This window comes from Lampetra planeri, chromosome 43 (assembly GCF_965212315.1).
Source record: "Lampetra planeri chromosome 43, kcLamPlan1.2.h2, whole genome shotgun sequence".
Taxonomy (NCBI): domain Eukaryota; kingdom Metazoa; phylum Chordata; class Hyperoartia; order Petromyzontiformes; family Petromyzontidae; genus Lampetra; species Lampetra planeri.
This window is the reverse complement of record NC_136149.1, coordinates 2,240,526-2,262,114: the sequence shown is the minus strand read 5'-3', so window position 1 is coordinate 2,262,114 and position 21,589 is coordinate 2,240,526. Positions and strand designations below refer to the sequence as shown.

At 47.6% G+C, this 21,589-nt stretch overlaps 1 protein-coding gene across 3 annotated transcripts in view; it reads left to right on the top strand.

Annotated features, from left to right (window-relative positions):
* The first annotated feature begins 5,443 nt into the window (after positions 1 to 5,443).
* The window catches only part of LOC144732576 (diacylglycerol kinase delta-like), a 69,278-nt gene continuing 53,132 nt past the window's right edge, over positions 5,444 to 21,589 (top strand). For all 3 annotated transcript variants that reach the window (XM_078614018.1, XM_078614017.1, XM_078614022.1), the window contains exons 1-3: positions 5,444 to 5,627; positions 18,838 to 18,948; positions 20,638 to 20,718. In XM_078614018.1, the coding sequence (XP_078470144.1) occupies positions 5,460 to 5,627; positions 18,838 to 18,948; positions 20,638 to 20,718 (360 nt within the window). In that variant the 5' untranslated portion in view covers positions 5,444 to 5,459. The remainder of the gene's footprint in view (positions 5,628 to 18,837; positions 18,949 to 20,637; positions 20,719 to 21,589) is intronic.

Genomic DNA, 21,589 nt, shown 5'->3' with positions numbered 1-21,589 from the left:
GCTTTGATTTATGTTAACCCCCCCCCCCCTTTTTATGAAAGAATTCACAAAAAAATTCACGCTCTGCTCTCCTTACCCCTTCCCTCTCTCTCCCTACTTCATGTCTATGTTCCCCCTGTTTTCTATGTAATTTTTGTAATGTTATTAATATTAAAAATAAATATTTATATTTCTTATATATATTTTTTACGACGACAAGTGCTGCATCTGCACCCAGCCCTTCTCGCAGTCCTACGGCCTCCGACGGGAGCTCATATCAGCATGCAGAGCTCCCCGTCATCTGCCACCGAGCACACGGCCTCCTCCAGCGCCCACTGCTCCTTGAAGGCCGGGCTGACGCCGATGTAGAAGCCAGGGGCGCTACTACGGGGGGAATCAACAAGACAAACAAGTAACAACATGTGAAGAAAGTCTATTTTTAAACAAAAACATTCCAACAATTAACCATAAATGGCACGAACAAAAAAATATTATTGCAAATGCAAAAAAAATATATTTCCGAGAAATGCACACAGCGTAAAATCAAGGCCCCTCTCCTGCTGGTGTTATTTTTTGTTACTGAACACACGGCTTGTTTTGCTCATCGCCACGCTAAGGGGCCGTCCATAAATGACGTCACGCGATTTTGGACGATGTTTTACCCCCTCCCCCCTCGTCACACGGCGTCACAAAAAGTCAGACCCCCCCTCAAATATGACGTCATAAAGCTCTGCCCCCCCCCCCCCCAAAAAAAATAAAACATGCTTCTAATCGCTTTAAACTATTGTCATTGTAGTGCGTATTTAATGTGGCGCTGCACTCTGATGTTGTAGGAGAAAACATTTATTTAAACGTCTATTTAATTAAGTAAAACGTGTTGTCTATATTTATTTAAAGTTGCGCATTTTTATGTGACGTCTCATTTCTCACCCCCCCCTCCTCCTCGTCACACATCGTGGGGGGAGTGGAGGTGCGGACCACGGGCCAAACCCCACTCTGCGTGGGCCTCCCGAAGCCTGCAAACTAAACCGGATTTATTATTACACCTGACACCGTCGCGTCCAAGCGCGGCCCATCCCCCAAAAGCGCGGGGCCCGGGGCAGTCGCCCCGAAATGCCGTGTACCCTAGGAGACGGCTCTGGCTGTGAGTATAGCCACCCAGCCAACGCCTACGCATAAATGGCTTTCTGTGCCATCCAACAGAAGTTCTCAAATGTGTTTGGCCCATGGGACCACTCAGCCGATGCAAACATTTCCGCGGACCACCCAAGCCCCCCATCGCATCGTTCCTCTCTCAATACCACTGATATGAAATCCACACGACCACGAGGAGAGAGACATGCAAACCCACAAACGTGCAGGTGGCCAAGGGTCGGGATCGAACCCACGACTTCCGGCATATCAGGCGACGGAGTTAACATCTCGCCACCGTGGCGTCCCATAGTCCTGCTGGGTGGACTGAGGCAGAGGGATTCCATAAACGTGCTCATAGCTTCATCTGCCACGCCGAGAGGTTGAACCGGCAACCTGTGGATTGCAGGCTCGGTGTGCTCACCATTATCCCTGCGGATGCATCCAAGGGCTAATGTCTTCCCACTCAACGCCTTCGGACTTATCCGAGCTGGGAAAGGGAACCCACTCCCCCTCTCGGCGAATTGGAGGAATGGGCTCAGAAAGGACGCAGGAACCCAATAGCTGTCAACCCACGCGGTTTATGACCTCGTATTCTTGTGCAGGGACATTGAGGTTTCAGGTCCATGCGGTGAACAGCCGTTTCAATACGGGCAAAAATGTGTCTATTTGTTTGTGTTTCTCCCTTGTGATGGGACTTTTTAGGATGAACGTTGAGATTTATAAGGGCACCGGGTGACCAATAAGGTCTGAATTGGTCTGTAATAAGGTAGGCCACTGATAAGGGGTTGACAGGTATGGTATAATAATAGGGTTTTTACCCTTTTTTCTGGCAACAAAACTGAAACCTTTTACGAGGAATCATGTCTGCATTAACCACAATACTTGTGGTCAAAATGCAAACAAAAAACACACTGATAATATATGCATTGTCCTTGAAACTGATTGGTCCACACCAGAGACGGCTTTCTTTTGAGCCTCGTCTCAATTGGTGCTCGACCAGAGGACGCCAAAAGGCGTACAGCTCAAAGAAAATGCTGCACTATCAAAGTAATGAGGGCTCGGGGTAAGCATCTACATATAATAATAGGGTTTTCCCCCTTTTTTCTGGCAACAAAACTGAAACCTTTTTACGAGGAATCATGTCTGCATTACCCACAATACTTGTGGTCAAAATGCAAACAAAAAACACACTCTGATAATATGGTACAGTGTAGTGTATAGTGTAGTGTATAGCATACCTGTCAACCCACACGGTTTACCCGTATTCTTGTACATATAAATTGAGTTTTCATGTACAGCCGTTTCAATACGGGCACACAAATATATTTGTGTTTCTCCCTTGTGATGGGACTTTGTAGGATGAACGTTGAGATTTATAAACGCATGGGGTGACCAATACGGTCTGAATTGGTCAGTAATAAGGTAGGGCACTGATAAGGGGTTGACAGATATGCGAACCATGTTTCAAAGTTCATTTTTGAAGCGTAATTTGTTGAACCAGGTGAGAGCCCAAGGGACCGGGATGAACCGCACTTGCAAGAATGACCTCTGGGTCGAACAAAAAATGAAAAACGCAATAAAAGACGCACAGCAAAAGAAGCTAGTTAAAAATCAAAATGAAAACAACCAAATAGAAATGTAGGAAAAACTAAGGCGTTGTAAAATCTAAATTGAAAACGGTGGACGAAGATAAATCATTGCCAAACTACAATACATTTACAGTTAAACAAGTTGGCTCAGACACACCAATATAGATCCACGGTCATTGTGTTGGTATGCAGAAAGACAAGAACATGCTGTAGTCAAATTCAAGTATGCAGTATCGATCAATCGATTTGTCAAAGCCACGGAAGGAAACGTTGGTTACGTCTTTCAAGCTGGCAGGTCGTCAACTTTGCAGCAGGTACCGGCAATGCACTGGGAATTCTTATTGCACGTGTTCACCTTATAGAGGTTGGATTATATAGTGCCTTAGTCCAAGGCGCTTTAAAATATCGCATTATAAATGCCCGGCGTTCCGTTTGTCTGCCAATTAAATTATAAGAGAGCCTTTCAGAAGGCCTGAATCAAAAAAGTTATAGAAAGTGGACAACCCCCCCCCCACCACCAGATGTGGGGGTAAAAAAAGTTGGTTTACAACAAATTGTTGACCTGAAGCAGGTGGAACACTTCACTATTCTGGCAACTCGCCCGATGATGCCGGTTGATGTAATTACCAGCGAAACGTCATGTACTCAAATTGTAAATGTTGTGGGTTTACTCTCCAACACACCGGCGGGCTGAAGTAGTAAACTAATTGTCGCGTTGTTTACGTGGCAAACCTTACTGGCTGTGTCGGGTGGTGGAGAGTTACGACACATTCATATTTACGTGATCTAACCCAAAAACCTTTATTATAGACAGCACGGTACCCGAATAATATTGCTTCTGCCCCCCCCCCCCATTGCCCTAACCCTTCTCTTCCCGACCCCCCCCCGCATCCCTCCTCCCTGGCTCCTCCCCCCCTCTTACCCTATATAATCGCTTGTCACAAATAGCTCTCTCTACTCACTCCAGTAATTTTGCTGTGGCTGTTCCACCTGATGACGGAAGCTTGTGTTGCCTCCGAAACGTCGTGATTTAATTTAGTCATTTTTTTATTTGTGTTTTTTTATTTTTCATGTACGTGACTTTACCGAAAGAACCAAAGAGTATGTATCCTTGCAGTCACGAAAACTTCAAATCTAGAACTAACCCTTCTCGCCAAACTTCTACACCTGGCCCAGTGGCTCCATCCCTCCTTCCTCTGCCATGATGGACCTTTCCTGCCCCCTGCAAACGACGACCCCTCACTTCCTTGCGAGTGGGCGCCTCTCACCCTCTCTTTTAAACCGCATTGCCCTTCCAATTCATCCCACCGAGGCCCAACGATTCCCACACTCCTCCCCTTCTCATCCCCCTAACAACAACAACGTTGTGGTGACTTTACTATGGCACCTTGTGCCTTGCTAAGGTGCCGATGGGTTGGCTGACTGAGATGGCTGGCAGCTGCACCGTGCTCCACCACTCTTGCCAAAACACAAATCTGGCTGTCGCCTGATGATGCTAGTTGTAATTACCGGCGAAACGTCGTACTCGAATTGTAAATGTTGTGGGTTTACTCTGGAAGATTTTGCTGTTTTTTTCCTGGATTTTTTTGGTGCACGTAGTCACTTTAAGATGTTTCTTGTTCATGTTTTTGTTTGTTGCGGTTGCACCCGAGTCAAGAGATGCATGGCTCACAGGGTTATACCTAATACATGAAACTGAAACTCTTCAACAGACCGGTGTGCTGTACTCGTAACGAATTGGGATGTTTTGTTTACGTGTCAAACCTTACGAATTGGCTGTATCGGGTGGTGGCGGATTTAACGACACATTTATGATCACGCGCTCTAACCCCAAAACCTCTATGATGGATAATGTTGGTCGCGAAAGTCCACTACGTGTTGAACTCCGCGTTTTAACCGCCCGGCGCTCCGCTTGTTGTTGTGAGCATCGCTCCTCTGCCCTCTGTTGTTGTTGGAGGGCGACTGCCTCCAACTGCCCAGTAGCAGCATCCTTCACGAGCCTCCTCCATAGAGGCCGATTTTGACACCGCTGGTACCGGTCATCGGCAAGTCCACTCAGCTCCACGTCCTCATGTACCGCATCAGCTCCATCTCTTCTCTAGCCCGTGCCGTGTCCCCTTTAGCCCCCATCTATCCAGCCGAACAAAAGCTGCTTGGGCATGCGGTGGCTGGGTATGTGGACTAGATGACCTAGCCAGCTTAGCCTCACTCACTGATGGAACTGTGTCCAGATGTTTCAAGGATTTGTGAGCTCCTCACACAGTCCAGTCTGATAAAAAAAAAAAAACCCAAGATGGGTCGTAGGCAGGCCAGCCTGAACGTTTTAAACCGTCGGAGATGTTCCCATTCAAGGGCCTCCACGCTTCGCAAGCGGAGAGAAGCGAGGCCATAACCGTGGCCGAGAAGACCAGGGTAGCATCCTCAACAACAACAATAGCAGCCGCCATTCGTCACTAAGTGGCGGCGATGTCACCACGGTGCCTGTGCCAGGCCAGGTGCACTTTGAGGGTCGCGTGACGTGTCGAAAGCTCTCTGGCAGCAGGAAGGAGGTCTCGCTGACACAACCCAGGTGGGCTGCCATGGAGTTGACCGACTGAGATGACTGTCAGAATACACCCCCCCCGCCCCCAGGTAAACCCCCTCCCCTCATCCCCCACATGCCCCCCCTTCACCCCTGTGACCCCCTCCCCGCAATCCCCCAGCCCCCGCATCCTCCCCCCCGGAGCCCCCCTCCCCTCCGCGTGCGCTGAAACAAACATGGCGGCTGGAGCCGACCCGGGTTTCCCGCTCCCCGCGCCGCTGCCGCCGCTGCCGCCGCCGCCACCGCAACTGGGCCTCGACGAATCGTCGGACAGCGACACTGACCACGATGGCGGCGCCAAAATGAAGCGGAAAGTATCCACGTCCGGACAGATCCGCTGCAAGGTGAGACGACGTTCGCCATTCCGCGGATTTTTCCCACCCCGCTTTTGCGGTCTCACCCTCTGCACGGCTGTCCGGTCGCGCCGGCGGCCTAGCGCAGGATCCCCGTAGCAATACCAGGCAAGACCGGTGTCCCCGGCGTCTCTGCGGGCTGTCGAGATAGCATAAGGATTTATAATTTTGTTGACAAATGTTTCGTAAAATGTGTTCCACGTCGTTGCGTTGACCTACAACTTGCCGTGTTTTAGAGGAATGAGTAGTTTTTAGCGTAAGTTTTGTTTGAATGCTTTCGAAGACCGTTATTTAAAGTCCCACAGACTTGCATAGAGACCCATAGAGCAACATAGTCATTGATTTGTACAGACTTGCATAGAGCAGCGGAACATTACATAGACATGGCCTTGTAAACACTTGCAAATACTTGTTTTATATAGAGACCCAGAGCCTTACATTGACACACGTACCGTACGCACCCAGATATGATCGCCTTACACATACATGGCACTTAAAAAGGCTTTACATTAAGAACCATAAACTCGTTTATGGATCGGTTTATAGACTGAGGCGAGTCGGTGGCACGCAGAGGAACAGGAATGATATTGAACATGGACTTGAACAGGGGAAAGGTAGTCGACAGGCGCGGACTGAATGAAGGAATTGAGTTTGAGACCATGGGAGAGAGAGAGAGCAGAGGAGAGAGGCTGACCGGGCATTCTTACAGGTTGCTTGGAGCAGAGTGTGCATGGGGAGAGGGGGGGGATATGTGTAGAAGTGAAATGGGATGGGTAGGGCTCGACAGGGGCGATTCTATTGAGAGCAGGTGACTTCAATCTTGAATTTTGTTCTTGGGGAATGTGGTCTCATTTACTGGTGGCGTCTGAGATGTTCGGCAGCGGAATTCTGAATTTTCTCGAGTTTGGAGATGATGGATATTAGGAGGCAGTCGATCAGAGCCTTGCAGCTAGGGCACCACTGTGACGAGATCTTAACTACCTCACCTTGTATACAGGAGGTCGTGGGTTCCATCCCGTCCCTGACGCCTGCTGCTGTATATTTGCAGTTTGCTTATTCGCTCTCCCCGTGTTCGCTTGGATTTTCCTCCGTGCCCTCCGGGTTTTCCCCTCCACATTTAGAATCAACTTGCGTTTAGAGTATTTGGCAGCAATAAATGCCCGCGTGATAATAAGCCACTTCGTTGAGCTATCATTTGTGGTCAGGTTGCTTCTGTAAAAAATAGTTTTTCTTTTTATATCTCAGTGGCCATTACCTGGTAAAATAAAAAGTTATTTGTTTAATCGATTTGGTATTTGTGACAAAGTGCATGGATGAGGCTTCTGGGTGGCAACTGCGGTAAGGAAAGGGTGAATGTCTGAGATGTTGCGTAGATGGAGCTATGAGATCCTTCAGAGTTGAGATGTGCGGGGAGAGACTTGACACATCGGAGTCAATGAGAACCTCCAAGGCTTCGCACACCAACAGTTGCCACTAATAGAGTCGAGGAAGGTGCACGCTCAAACTGGAGTCTCGTGAGAGAGGACTTTTTGAAGATCACTACTTATGTTTTCGAACAAAGACGGTTACCGAAGCGCACGCTTTCGAATGTGCTTCTGCGGCCGTCTGGAACGCTCTTCCTTTTCGATATTAGGAAGCCACTGGAGCTACGCACTTTTTTTTTGGAACTGCTTTTTGTGTTTAGTTGTCCTTCCCGTCTGCACCTCCGATTATCACGGTTGGCTACGTACGGTGCGATAGAAGTTCAACATACATACATTTGGGCAACACATTATTCGGCAAAAAATTCTTCTCAGAGACTTAAAAATATCAGTTTTATTGGCATTCCATAAACCTCTTGCTACGTGGTATCGGGCGACGTGGGCAACTACAGCGCCCCTAGTGTCTGGATAAGAGGTCACTTTAAGAAATCTCACAAGTACTATGCTGTAGTGATGACAGATCTTTCTGTGGACCATTGTAATAATAAATATACTTTATATTGTGCCCTGTGATATAACGAAATGTATCAGAGCAGAAAAAAAATCAATTTGAAACCCAGGGGATTTAGCATTCAATACTAAATGTGATTAAAATCACAAGACCGTGAAAAATGTGTGTGAGGCTTATTTAAAGCTGAAACCAAACATTGAAGAGATTTGTGAACACTACATCACTTGATTGTTATCTATTATAAGCCGTTCTTCTAAGCATGCTTTGTATTCTGGAGGGACTGGTACTTGTCATAGGAATGGGGAGTTTGCATCGAAACCTCCAATAGAGAATAGTGCTGCTCGTTGGAGGGAGGCACTTCGACTCGTTTGCTGCAGCATCTAAAGTAACACATCTTTGCAACGATCGAAATCTTCACCTAATAGAGCCTCACTCGGTCTCAAGGCTTTTTTTTGGATGGTCTTGTTTTGAGATATTTGGCCAAATTCTTGTTTAGGTTATTTTGTGGGACAAAAACCAGTGTCCAGAAGTGAATAACTCGAAAGTCTTTTGTTCTTTCGGTAAAGTCGCGTACGTATAAAAAAAAAGTCTACGTGACTTTATCCAAAGAAAGAACCAAAGAGTATGGATTCCTGCAGTCACGAAAGCTTCAAATCAAGATTGAATAACTCAAACTCCAGAAGAAAACTCATACATGTGAGTAGAGACACTTGTATGGCATCTGAAGAACGATTGACAAAATATTATAACTGTGTTTGAGTCTGGTAATCCATTCAACGACATCAAGAGTTGGGTGTATGTATGTTGAACATCTTTCGTACCACACATAACCAAGCGTGCTAACCGGAGGCAGCATTCGTAGCCCCTTTATAAATAAAATGTACTGTATTGTACTTCCTCTTGCGGACAGAAGATTACTGCCATACAGGTGAGGAGAGCTGTTTGCCTTATTGATGACATCACCCTGTCTCTCTCCCTCTCCTCACTCATCAATGCCTCTCTCTTGCTTCTCTTTGCCTCTTCTACAGGTGTTGCTAGGTCCAGTGCTCTTCTGAAGTTGCTCACGTTAATCCCCCCATCTGTGTGCCGACCACTCGTGTTACTTGCCTCTTGTTGCCTCACTGCGAATTGTTTCCTTGCCAACCTTGCCGTGTATAACACTTTTCCTCCGCCTGCTTTAACACCCCACTGCTGTATAATGTGGAACTGTGACATACTGACGTCTTCCCAAAGCCATAGTAATAAATGAGACTATGAACGTAGTCGATCTTAAGTTAGGCAGCTTTGTCGGGGCCTCGCTTGGAGGCTTCCTGGTGGACGGCAGAGGGGAGTGCAACACAATCTCTTTGTTGTACTGCACTACTTCCCCCCCATATCTATCCTTCAGAAAACCGGCGTTGACCAGTGCGTTGAATTATTGGTGAAATAATCATTGCGACCTCTACGGTGGGTTGAGAAAAGGGCTGTGCATGTGCATAATACAGGGGGCTTGAGAAGGAGGTCAAGGTGGACGACCTGGACGACTGTGTGAGCATGTAGAGGGATAACGATGCTGTGATTCAATTACATACATTGACTCCAAAGGTTTAGATGCACACATTCAAATTGTGTGTGTCAGAATAGATATATTCTATTTACTATTGCATGGGTGCACGTAACCACTGTAGCCACTAGCGGCCGCTGCATTCACTATACAGTACTGTAATGTAGAAAAATACAGCATCGAATGGTGATCCTGAATGGGAACGAATAATTGAACCATTTAAAAAGACATTCATACCCAGAGATGTCCATAATACAATATTGTGTTGAGACAGGGGGCATATCATACTACATGGGAAAAAAAGTTTTGCTCGCTGGCTGCTTGGCTGACTGGTGCACGGGTGATATCACCCGCATCCCACGGCGTTGAGCTGGGTTCGTGTGAACTGATGCCATGCCTAAATCCCCCTCCCACCATCCTGGATGTGCATCCCGCGCAATTGCACGGACAGTGCTGAGATAGTTTTTCAACAGATGCAGTTGATCATAGGTAGCGAGAAGAATAGGGAGGTATTGAATAGAGGCAGACAGTTGCTGGCATGGAAATCCGGCAGGTGGACGGTAGTTCCAGAATGTGGCAGCAGACGAGAATGAGAATCGTAAGATAAGCAACTTCGGAATTTGGAATGCAGGTATAAGTTTGGGGACTCTGCTGAGAAGAGAAACATTTGACATGTCTTCAAAAACCTCCACTAATCATAAAACGATTACTTTTCCAAAAGTAAGTCTCCCAGCACCGTGTCTCAATCAACATACATGTATAAAAAAAAATATGCTGGTAAATGTATGGCAGAGTAGAATAAACAACTTGGAAGTTTGGAATTGAATGTGACAGGAAAAATGTGTGGTTAGAATCAGTTCAAGGTTGGGATGGGTGTGACATGTGTCCAGGGTGGAGGAGGGAAGATTACCAAGAGAGGCATTGGGGTGTCACTCACAGGTTGGCAACCGAGATGAAGAACAGGCCTTGTTGAGATCTGTGGATTTTAGTAGATGGAAGAAAGCTGCTGCAAAGAGGGGGGGGGGTCATGGTTGTCGTTGGCATTGGTCATGTTGACCTCTTTATCTTGACCGCTGACTCAAAACTTTGGTATGTATGCCTGTATGTATGTTGATCTTCGTTTGCACCGTACGTAGCCAACCGTGCTAATCAGAGGTTGGGTGAAGGTCGCCAGCGCGGTAATGTGGAATCAAGCAATGGGGTCCCATGACGCCTCACGGCCTTCATCTCACTCGGCTCGACAGACATCAAAGTACGCGTAATGCCACGCCGCGCTGGTTTATGCACAAACATGCCCTGGCCCACCCACCAGCCAATATCCGCCTGCGAGAGGGAGCGTGTGGTGGCGACTCGGCTTTTGAAAACCCCTGGCGGTATCCCTCGTGTGGCCCGGGTGGCTTGGGAGGCCGATTACGAGCCGCAGTATTGAGCCGCCACTGCTGAGATGCTGGGAGTGCTGCAGAGAAGCTGTACGCGGAGCGGTTTTTTCATTGTAAAAATAAGCGAAACAAAAAGATAATCGTCGCGCAGTGACATTTAAATTTAATTGGTAATCATGTGCGTAGCGGGTTGCACCACTTGAGTTCGCGTGATGTGGAGTGGGATCGGAGTGGTCACGTGATCCTCGTGGCCCATGGGGGATCACTAGGTATTGTGTCCTGCTTAACGCGAGTGTAGTTTTTTTATTTTATTTTTTGTGAGATTCATTGAGAAACTTAGCTTTTGTATAGTAGTTCAAGCTGTAATTGATGTACACTCCGCACCTCCGTTTAGCATGGTTGGCTACGTTCAACATACATCCATACTCCATAAGTAAGTAAATGACTTTACAGTGTTGATCAAAATTACTCTTCGGTAATGTTGCATTTCACTCGGTCTCAAAATTCGAGCATTGGCTCCTAGGGTGGGAATCCAGGTTGTACCCGCACCTGATAGACTCGTGGGCCTAAGTTCAGAAAATGCCCTAAAGTTGCTTTTAGTCAGGCAGGCTAAGATTATACTAGGGTCCAAATGTTATAAAAGGTTATGAATCCCAAGTGAATATAAATACTGGTGTCCAAATGAGATCGCAGCCCTCGCTTGCATAGATGCTGTTGCTAGGGATTACATCATCACGCCCACTGTGTCAGCCAATCTGCAGCCAGGAAGACAAACCCGTTCAACATGACCATCTGATGACGGACGCTTGTGTTGCGCCCGAAACGTCGTGATTTATTTTATTTTATACCTACGTGACTTTACCGAAAGAACCAAAGAGTATGACCATCATGATTATCATCACTCCGTCCAATTCAACTGGTCTGTATGTTATTAATATTGATTATATAAAGTATTAATCTTCTTATGAACGTTACAAATAATACATTTTGTCATTAACTATGTCATGTTATGAATTGCTACTGGTTACAATTGACTTAAGAGTGGTGCTGACCACCCCTAAAATCTTAACTTTCGAACATCAAATGTCTTCCTTATTTTTTCCCAGAGTTATGATACGTCTTCAACTGAATGTACACAATGTTTAGGATTTCTCACGTCATTGTCTGTGCTTATGATTAGAGAAATCTGAAAACTACATTTTCTATTTTTCACTGCCCCTAAATATGGCCACTACGTAGGATGGATATTTTTTAAACATTACAGTCATATTTGTTATAGGATTGACACAATAATCATCATCATCATCTCAAAGGAATGACACTTATGATTAACCTAATGTTATGGAGAAGCCCGGCATCTGACACATGGCATCTCCGCTGCTGGCTGAGGACCAACTGCAGGGATGAGTGCCGCTCAACGCCTGCAGGGAAGGATGTGGTCTCTCCCACACAAACACTCACACACACACATACACACACATACATACACGCGCGTGCGTGTACAAACAAAGACAAACATCCCCGTATAGCCTCAACAGACTGTTGGGGGAAGTGCTGTTAGCGAGTAGCACCTATGAAGGCCGTCACTGCACACGAGGGGGTGGGTGGCCCGGCCGCCTTTGTCTCCCTCGTGGCGACATTTGCACACTACACTAGGTACTCATTTGATGCCGAGTAAACCTAGGGGAGGCCCAGCACCAGTTCAGATAATTGTCACCAGTGTTGGCCGTGAGCGCGAATTGAACCCGGGGCAACCAAGTTTGTTAACGCGGCGCGCTAACTGCTGCACCACCGCTCCCCACGCGCACACTCGTGCGCGCACCGACACGGACAGTGAGAGCCCGTGGAGATGAATTGAGTCGGGGGCCCGCTGGGTGCCGTAGGAGGGATTGACCGGTCGACCGTGATGAAACGATCACGGAGCGCAAATTGACACTGGCCTCAATTTACTCTGCTTACAAAACAGCCGCCTTATCTGCCGCACCTCGCCTGCAATCGCTTTCCGTAAGCCCGCTTTCTCTCTCGCACTCCAGTCTTTGCGACCTTCTTTGCCGCCGCTGGCCACCTCTTCCAGAATCCTTCCTGTGCATATGCTAAGTAAGGCAATGCACGCGCCTCTGACGGCAGTCGCGGTAAGCTGTTCCGTCGTTGGGTGGGAAGGGGGGGCTGCTGGGTAGGTCGTGAGTTCTCGGGGTGATAAAATGGTGCCTTAAAACATAACGCTTTGGAGGCAGGGTTTGGAGAAGCGTGCCTGACACAGGCGTTTATCACATGCCCAACATATCCGGGCCTAATTGTTATCATAATTTTATTTTATGTAGTTCAATCCGTACCATTGCATCTCAAAAACGCTCTTCCGTAATCGCGACGTTTACATCAAAGAAAGGGGATAAATCCCCATTGAAGGAATTCGTGAAAATGATTCTCAGGTGCAGAAATCAACAAAGTTACATTGAATTGACCAGGTGACCGTTTAGAAAATATAAAATTTTTGAATTAATTGTGATCACCGTGTAATTGTAGTTTAATCTTTGGCACACCTGCATAATTGTATTTGCATAAAGTATCACTGTAAATCTCATTTTGGTTCGCAATGCTGCTGTAATTGGAGGTGGCCCGAGATGGCAATCCAACAAGTGGTGTGTTTTGTCTTTTTCTCTCAATTTTGTTCCAACAAGTGAGAAGCCTGCCTGTACGTTTTATGATTTCTGAAAGGAAGATGCTGTTGTGTGCCGGTCTATTCTAAATGGTAGAGCAGATAAGTTCTTCAATTTGTGGAACTGCCCATATGTATCTGATTTTGGAAAATATTAACTCCCAAAGTCACTCGTGCCTTCGCCTGCATCCAGCATAGGGAGAATCCGGCCACACTTCAAACAACGGGTGCCTAGAATACGGCCTTTGTCATCACCACCGCGTCTGGGTGTCAAACCGTTGCCTGTTGTTAGCCGGCATGTCTGCTTTTTTTCGTGGCACGTTGCTATGGTCACAGTTCAAACATTAGTCTGCTTTGTGTGCTTCCTGCTTAAAATAGAAGCAAGGTTAAAATTAGACTCACAAAAGAGAGTTATGTGTTTGGGAGGGCGCGGGGGAGGGCTCGAGAGCGGAGCGGAGTTGTAAGAAGAAGGCTTCCTCGGTGTGAGAGTATTCGGGGTGAGCCCTCACTTCCCCCCTGAACTTGTTCATACACTACAGAGACAGATCCCCCACGTAGCTTGCATGGACTGTTTTGGGGAAGTGTTGTTTGCGAGCACCCATTCAAGCCAGTACGGTGCACGAGGAGCTGGTGTGGCCTGGACCGCCCGCCCGTTCGCCTCCTGTCTCCCCAGTGTTTAATGTTCAAGCACTGCTCTCAAAGTAGACAATTGAAGGCTGAGTTGACCCAGTGGAGGCCCATGACAGGTTCAGTTACCACTTCTTACTGTTGTTAGTTGCGGCGGTAAATTAAAAATACTGGCACAGTGCACCGACCACTGCACCACTGTTCCCCGCACACGACCGATATAAACACAACTGTTAAATAGCAGACGGCCCAACCTTCGATGACCTCCCTTGGTCTCATCACCACCACCTTAAAGTGTCTCTCCCCCTTGTTCGCTCACCGCGCTGCAATGCCTGTCTTGTATCCTTGCCTCCATCCTGCACACGTGTCCCACCCATAACAGCCTCATGTTCCTGATTTACATTGACAATTCGTTTCTGGGCTTTCAGGTTGCTACCCTGGCCTGCCCTGATATCCTTTGCATCTTCCTCGTATATCCAATACTCAAACTTCACAAGCTTCCTTTCTGTGTGCTTTGCTGAAGTCCATCTCTCTGACCCATGCAAATAAGACATTAACCCCGAAGTCTAAAACCCATCTGTCAATATGAAAGTTAAATACATTAATGTATGAACTTTACTTGAGACGAGAGCTGAAGATAATCAGCAGCGTCGTCATGGAGAATATAAATAACAATATAAATAAGCAGACGTTATGCCGCCTTCACGTATCAGACCCTTCACATGAATGCTTTGTTTCACACATCCCATCAGCCACATGGCCACATAACCACCCACACTGGTGTCTTTTACTTCCCATGTGCAGTGCTGTAGAGATGTTCCTCACACGGCAGTCAAACTGACTTTTTTATATATCGGAGATGGCATTTTTTTCCTGGTTAAGTGCAAATCCGGCATTTATTTGATGTGCATTTGTGCAGTCACCAGTGACCAAGCTGACACCATCACCACAGGCGGACGAAAACCCGGATTCTAACCTTGGGTCTCGGCGATGATGGCTCCGTGCTCTGACCCAGAACCGCCTAGCTGCCTAAGCTCACAATGCAAGCATCGTGTCATGCATCGACAAACTTGTTTTTCCCCCGATCCACCTACAGTGTACATACAACACAATGTATGTTGTATGTCCAGTCAGCTGTCATAGAGGAAAAGAGGAAGGTCTTGAGCCTGGACTTGGGCAGGGAGTCTACAGGGCGGATGGCTGTGGGAAGGGAGCTGCAGATGATTGGGGCTGCAGTAGAGAAATAGTGACCTCCAGGGTAGTGACCTCCAGGGGGCCTTCAATTAGAACGGTTGGCTACTTGCGGTGTGAAATAAGTTTAACATTACATATCTACGTACGATATAAGAACCTCTTTTGCTGGATCGGAGAGTGCGTGCAGGATGGAGTTGTTGTTGCAGGGTTTACGGAAACCCGAAACTCTGCAACCCCCCCCCCCGTTGTTGCATCATTTGCATAAGTCAAACACGTCAGCATGGTGGTTGCAGGGTTTGCACAAGCGATTTGCAGGCTATGCAAATGATATTTTGTAGAACTCCCGAGAGAAATGATCACTTCGCAGATGGGGCGATGAGATCATTTCACACAAAGGAGCGGCGAGATGGAACGTGGCCATCGCATGCCCATGAAGGATGGCGATGAAATTGGGGTGCCTTCACCCAGCAGTGGATAGACGATGGCCGGTCATGGTGATGATGATGTTGATGCAAACTATATGCTCATGTAAATTGTTTCCGATGGAGGGTAAAAAAATATACACAGACAGAATGGGGCAAAAAAAATTAGATTTTTGAAATCAAATCCTGACAGTCCATTGAACTGTGAAGGGGCTGAACCATCATCATCAGCCGTGCTCTATCATCTGCTGGATGAAGAAGGCCTTCCCTCGCAATCAACACCCCTCACTTCACCTATAACCTGCACATTGCCTTATTTAATCGCTCCATCTCCATACCGCGTGCTTATCTTAGGCATATTCCCTCCTTTGGCCGATATTCCAAAATTTAGTCTCGACCACTGGCCATCATCCCTTGAAGCTAAGCCTTGTCCCGCCAAACCTCGCTTACTATTCATGCACTCTATGATGTTCTCTTATCTATGCGTGCTTCCTGTCTTTCAGTGTCATTCCAAGCATGCGTCTCTCCACATTCTACGCGCAACTTTTCAATGGTTGTTACATTTTCTTACGTGAATGACCACACGCACGTGTCCGATCCACAACTAAGAGTATGCACCATTCACTGATTTGTAGCGGTCTTCTTTAGGCGCATGCTCACTACATTAATTACAATGATTAATTGCTCGTGACACGACGCATACGTAACGTGAACAACTCTCTGCTCCCCTAAAGTGATCCCGCGCGGCAATTGACCCAATTACGGCGACCAAAACAGAGCTTTTCTATTTTCGTCGCCTCTCAACGCGGACGCGACACTAATATCCCTCCTCCCAGACACCAATTAACTCGCATTAAAGGTCCCTCGTACAACCGGCATCAATCATTGTTCTCCAACGCTCCCACGGAGGCTCCCGTGAGCCCCCAAAAGGGGGTCCTCCCCCCCCCCGCCATCGAGTGCGGTTGGAGAGCGATAATTGGGTACGAAACAAAGGCCTGCATGGTGCCGATTATAATCCAGAGTCACCATCAAGCCGGGACTAGCTGTGCGACGCGTAATTATTCATCGTCCCTCCCGCGGCCACTTAATGCCTCCTTAGCACAAGCCTAATGCCCCGTTTCCATGGGCGCTTGGAAATGAGCTCTGCTAACTTGAGGAATGGCCTAGGCACAGTGATCTGCTGGCCTAAGAACTGGCTGAGAATGGCACCAGAACAGCCAATGGAACGACCTGGGAGGAGCTCGGGAACAAGAACGGCTCACAGCTCGGGAACGAGCCAGAGGAGATCAAGAACAGCCGAAGCATATCCGAGGATCGGCACAGGAAATATTGTCATAATTACCCGCGATAGGGCGATGTGTTCGTCATTCACTACTTTTGTTCAGCATTGTTCGACATTGGGAGACCGCATCTGCCGCAACAATGTTGAATTTCACTCGGAAACGGAAAATGAGAAAGCACGTGCAATTGATCGAATTTAGACGTGGCAGTTACGGATATACAAACTCTCGCTCATTGATTAATAGAAAACCTACGAGCAGAATTCTACCCTGGCCTACGACAATGGGAAATAAACAAAAAAATAATTGCAGCTGCAGACGGCACAAAAAAACCCACTAAAACAATACGACAACGAAAAATAAAACCAAAGATACAATGGCAAAAACGAAAAGTAATTGCAATGTGCGATATGTGACAGCCAAGAGTATTCGGAAAACAACGACAAGTAAACAACTAATTAGAAAAGAGCAACTGTATTATAATATACACATTTGAAGCTAAAATAATACAGCTAAATCGGCCTCGGGAAACAACAGACAGCATTGAAATACAAGTAAGCAAATATGATGTCGTCTAAAGTTATCAATTGAGCTTAGAGTTATCACGATCACGCCATGGAGTATCTGTGCCGCGCCATCGTCAAGCCTGCGAGAGGAATTGAGAGCAGCCGACTGCCTCTGGGGCTGATATCTATCGACCTACCCAGCAAATACGGCAAAAATGATGGATTAAATTTCACAGAGAGTGGTTTTAGAGTGTTATCCGCACGCTGCTCCATGATGACTGCTCGTTTGGTGTCTGCAAGTGGCCAGTCAGCCTGGGCGAGTGTTTTTACGCGCTTTGACTTCAGATGTGATACACGCGCACGTGTGTGCACTCGGTGTTTGCGCGTGTATGTGCCGACGTGTGTATGCACGTGTGGGCACAGCACACTCGCACCTCACACCCTGACACTCGTCACCACGCATCTGCCATTCCTCACCACGCATCTGCCATTCCTCACCACACACCCTACCACACACACTACCACACCTCACCACACATCTTGCCAATACTCACCATATATCCCACCCACTCCTCACCACACACCCTTCCACTCACATACCTGTCATTACACACCCCACAACACACACTCCTCACCACGCACTGCTCTTCCGTTCACCCCGGTTAATTTTTCCTCGCATTACCGGGAGAGATGGCCTTCATCCAACAGTGGATGGGTCATGGCTGCTGATGATGAGCCGTACTACTGGGATAAATTTGGCAATGCAGATAAGTGCGGTGTGTCTTGTAACATTACAATTCCCGTAGCCACCACCTGTTGCATGTCATTCCGACATCGCCTTTTTGTGAGTTACACATTTACTCGTTCACGTGTGCATAGTTTTGATTGTTTGCAGGCAGGTGTGTGCGCTGCTGCAGCTCCAAGTCCTAAATTGCCCTCTGAACTACCCTCCCCTGTGGATGTGTGTGTGTGTAACTCCGCCTCAAATGAGTACCCGGTGCGGTGTGTAAACGTCGCCACTAGGGAGACAAAGGCGGCCGGGCGTGGTGCTGGCCACCCACCCCCTCGTGTGCCGTTCCGGCCTTCATAGGTGCTCGCTAACAGCACTTGCCCCAACAATCCGTTAAGGCTATACAGGGGATCTTTGTTTTTGTGTGTGTACGTGCTCTCAAAAACGAGCAGCATATTTAGCAGATGAAGTGCAGTAATTTTCTGCTCGTGGCCTTCGACACTGCACATGGCCTGAAAGTGCACCTAGCCTGGCATGAACACCATGTTGACATCATTGCCACTTAATGGCAAATGGCGGCTTCTGTTACGTGGCCTTGCGTGTGTGGGCTTGTTTGTGTGTGCACGTGCATAAGCGGTGGCGTTGTGGTTAGTGCACTGCACTACGAACGCCGTAACCTGACTTTCATTTCTGGTGAATGATATGAATGAACCACGCCTGGGCCCCCCCCCCCTCCCCTTTGTTAACGCAGCCTTCAGCGGGTACCTAGCGCCGGGTGTAAACATCACCAGTGGAGAGACAAAGGTGGCCAAACGTCCTCGTGTACCGTGCCGGCTTTAATAGGGGCTCGTGAACAGCATTTGCCCAAACAATCTGCTAATGGCTACGTGGGGGGGGGGTGATGTTTTTTTGTTTGTGTGCAAACGCTGCAGTTAAGTGTACGGGAGGGATTTCTGATGAAGCAAACGAGCTCGTTCCAGCGCTGGAGGAGAAGGTACTTCAAGCTGCGCGCCCGCACACTCTACTACGCTAAGGACACAAAGGTGAGAGCTCGCCGTTCGCTCGGAAAAGGGCTCGCGCAGCCGCTTCCGAGGTTTCCTTCAAGTTACTCGGAGTGCTGCGCTTTGCCTTGCCCACCCCCCTCCCCTGCGAGAGAGAGATGTTCATCACTTGACAGCCCAATTGTTTTGGATTTTTTTTGCCAAATAAAGAGAAAATTCAGCAAGGATTTCTTGAGATGAATACAAAAACCCTCACTACAGTTAATTCCCTTGTTATTGACGAACTTGCTATATACGCGATTTTGACCGTGCGCTAATTGCATCTGGAACTCGGAACGACTGCATCGAGAGAGGGAGAGAAAGTGATGAGAGAAAGTGATGAGAATGTGATGCGAGAACGTGATGAGATAAAGTGACGAGATGCTGCATCCTTCTCCTGCGCAGCATTATCATCATAATTTAAGGTAAGTTCATTTAGAAACGATTATTTCATACTTCAACATTTATTTGTATTAACTTCATGTTTATTGTAACCAATTTTTTCGTGTTGTGATAATTTTCATGTATTTCAAAGCTCACGTACTTATTTATGGTTCGTAGGCCAATACCATTATCCGGGGAAACATGATATTTGCGAGCATCTCCGGAACGTATCCCTCGCGAATAACGAGGGAGCGCTCGTTACTACTGCGGCACCTGCCCCCCCTGCCCTGTGCTCAGCCGTGGGAGGGCGCTGGTTGCATGCGGTTGTCGGTTCTCGGCAAAAATGAACAGTTTCCACATTACGCTCCGTGGCACCCACGGAGTGTGCGGAAGGGATGTGGCGGAATAGATTGGCGGCCACTGAGGTGCAAAACGATAGCCCCGTAGCCGACCCCAATTTGTTTTTACTTTCTGGCCAGCAGTTCACACAATCACTTCCTTCCATTGTCAATCCCACAAATGAAACTAAAGTTTTTTTTTTATTTTACCACGCATGGCCCCACTGAGCTGCGTAGATATTTTTAGATATTTTTCAGAAGCGACCTGGCCACGAACGATAGCTCAACGAAGTGGCTTATCATCGTGTGGAAATGCATTGCAGCCAAATAACTCTGAACACGTGACGTTGGTTCTAAATGTGGAGGGAAAAACTGGAAGACCCGGAGAAAAATCCACGCGACCACGGGAAGAACATGCAAACTTCAAATATACAGACGTCGGGGTCGGGATTGAACCCACCATCCTCCTGTATACGAGGCGAGGTAGTTAACATCTCGCCACCAAAGCAGAAGTCGTATGGCCCCACGAGAGGGCTCCAGTGGTGTCGCGAGATTTGCCCTTTATTTTCATAACGCGGCGCGATAACCACTGCGCCACTGCTGCCGCCTCCAATGGACTTTCACCTGGTCTTAAATAAAATAAATTAATAGCTCGTGCAAAACTGTGTCTCGTCCATAAAGCCGCCTGCCCCTTCTCAAGGGAACTGTTTACTTCTCCAAACGAGCACGAACAATTTAATTAATAAATAGCTCTCTTTTTTTCCGAGGAAGTGCCCTCATGGATTGTCAAGGGAGATTGGTTATCAGAAAGCAACACTTACAGCCCACTCTGGCTAACCCCCCCCTCACTCTCTTGCCGCCTCCCTCCCTTCGTGTGACTCCCTCCTCTGTTCCCGTCGTCACTCAACCCCCTACGCGCGACGTCGTCGCCTCCTCTTGCGCCCCGCCGGGTCGACGCGGACGCCGGCAGTCGTTGATTTTTGACGAAGTGGAGCTGACGGACGCAAGCGTGGCGGAGAGCAGCACCAAGAACGTCAACAACAGCTTCACGGTGAGCGTGCTGCGTGCGTGTGAATGTGTGCGTTGAACTTCTTTCGCACCGTACGTAGCCAACCAGGCCAATCGGAGGTGCGGGGGAGGGGTGCGAGTACAACAAACTAAATAAATAATCAATTTAAAAAAGATGTGTGTTTTGAATCGAGATTAAATGTGCATAGCTCCAGTGGCTTCCTAATATCGGAAGGAAGAACATTCCAGATGGCCGCAGAAGCGCATCCGAAAGCGCGCGTCTTTGTTCGATGGCCAGCCAAAAGCGTTGCTGCGAGGATGACCGGAGATTGGTTATTATCAGAACACTTATGCTCCTTGACGAGATCGGCAGGGTTATCTTACACACACATCCATGCGCGTGCCCACTTATTTTGTTTATTGTGTGCAAGAATAGTGATGGTCGTCAAAATAATATTTGTCATTTTCAGCCCGTCTATCCGCTTTGTGGGCAAAAGGCCACTACACGTTTTGTTCGTTGTCAGAATCAGAATATTTTTACTGGATGAATCCGATGAGCCCCACAGAGATGTGGAGGTTGTTTGACCATACTTCACCACGCCGGTTCGTGCCGGTTGTTGTTTGTCAGGGCTCAGGACCGATTCACATATCACTCACTAATGAAAGGCTAACCGACCGCTCTATGATGGGGTTTCTCGATGGCGATAAACAAACAAGATTGGTCCATGTTGAAATCTCAAGAGAATAATAGATTCGCAGCCGGGTCTCTGATGGGGTCTCTTGACAATGATAGACATGCAATCCGCACTCTGAACAGGTCTCTGGACAGTAATATACTCGTAAAACCAGTCTCCTGTTGCGTCTTCGAGTAATAGACTAAACGCTCAGTCTGTGATAGATTCACTCGACGATAG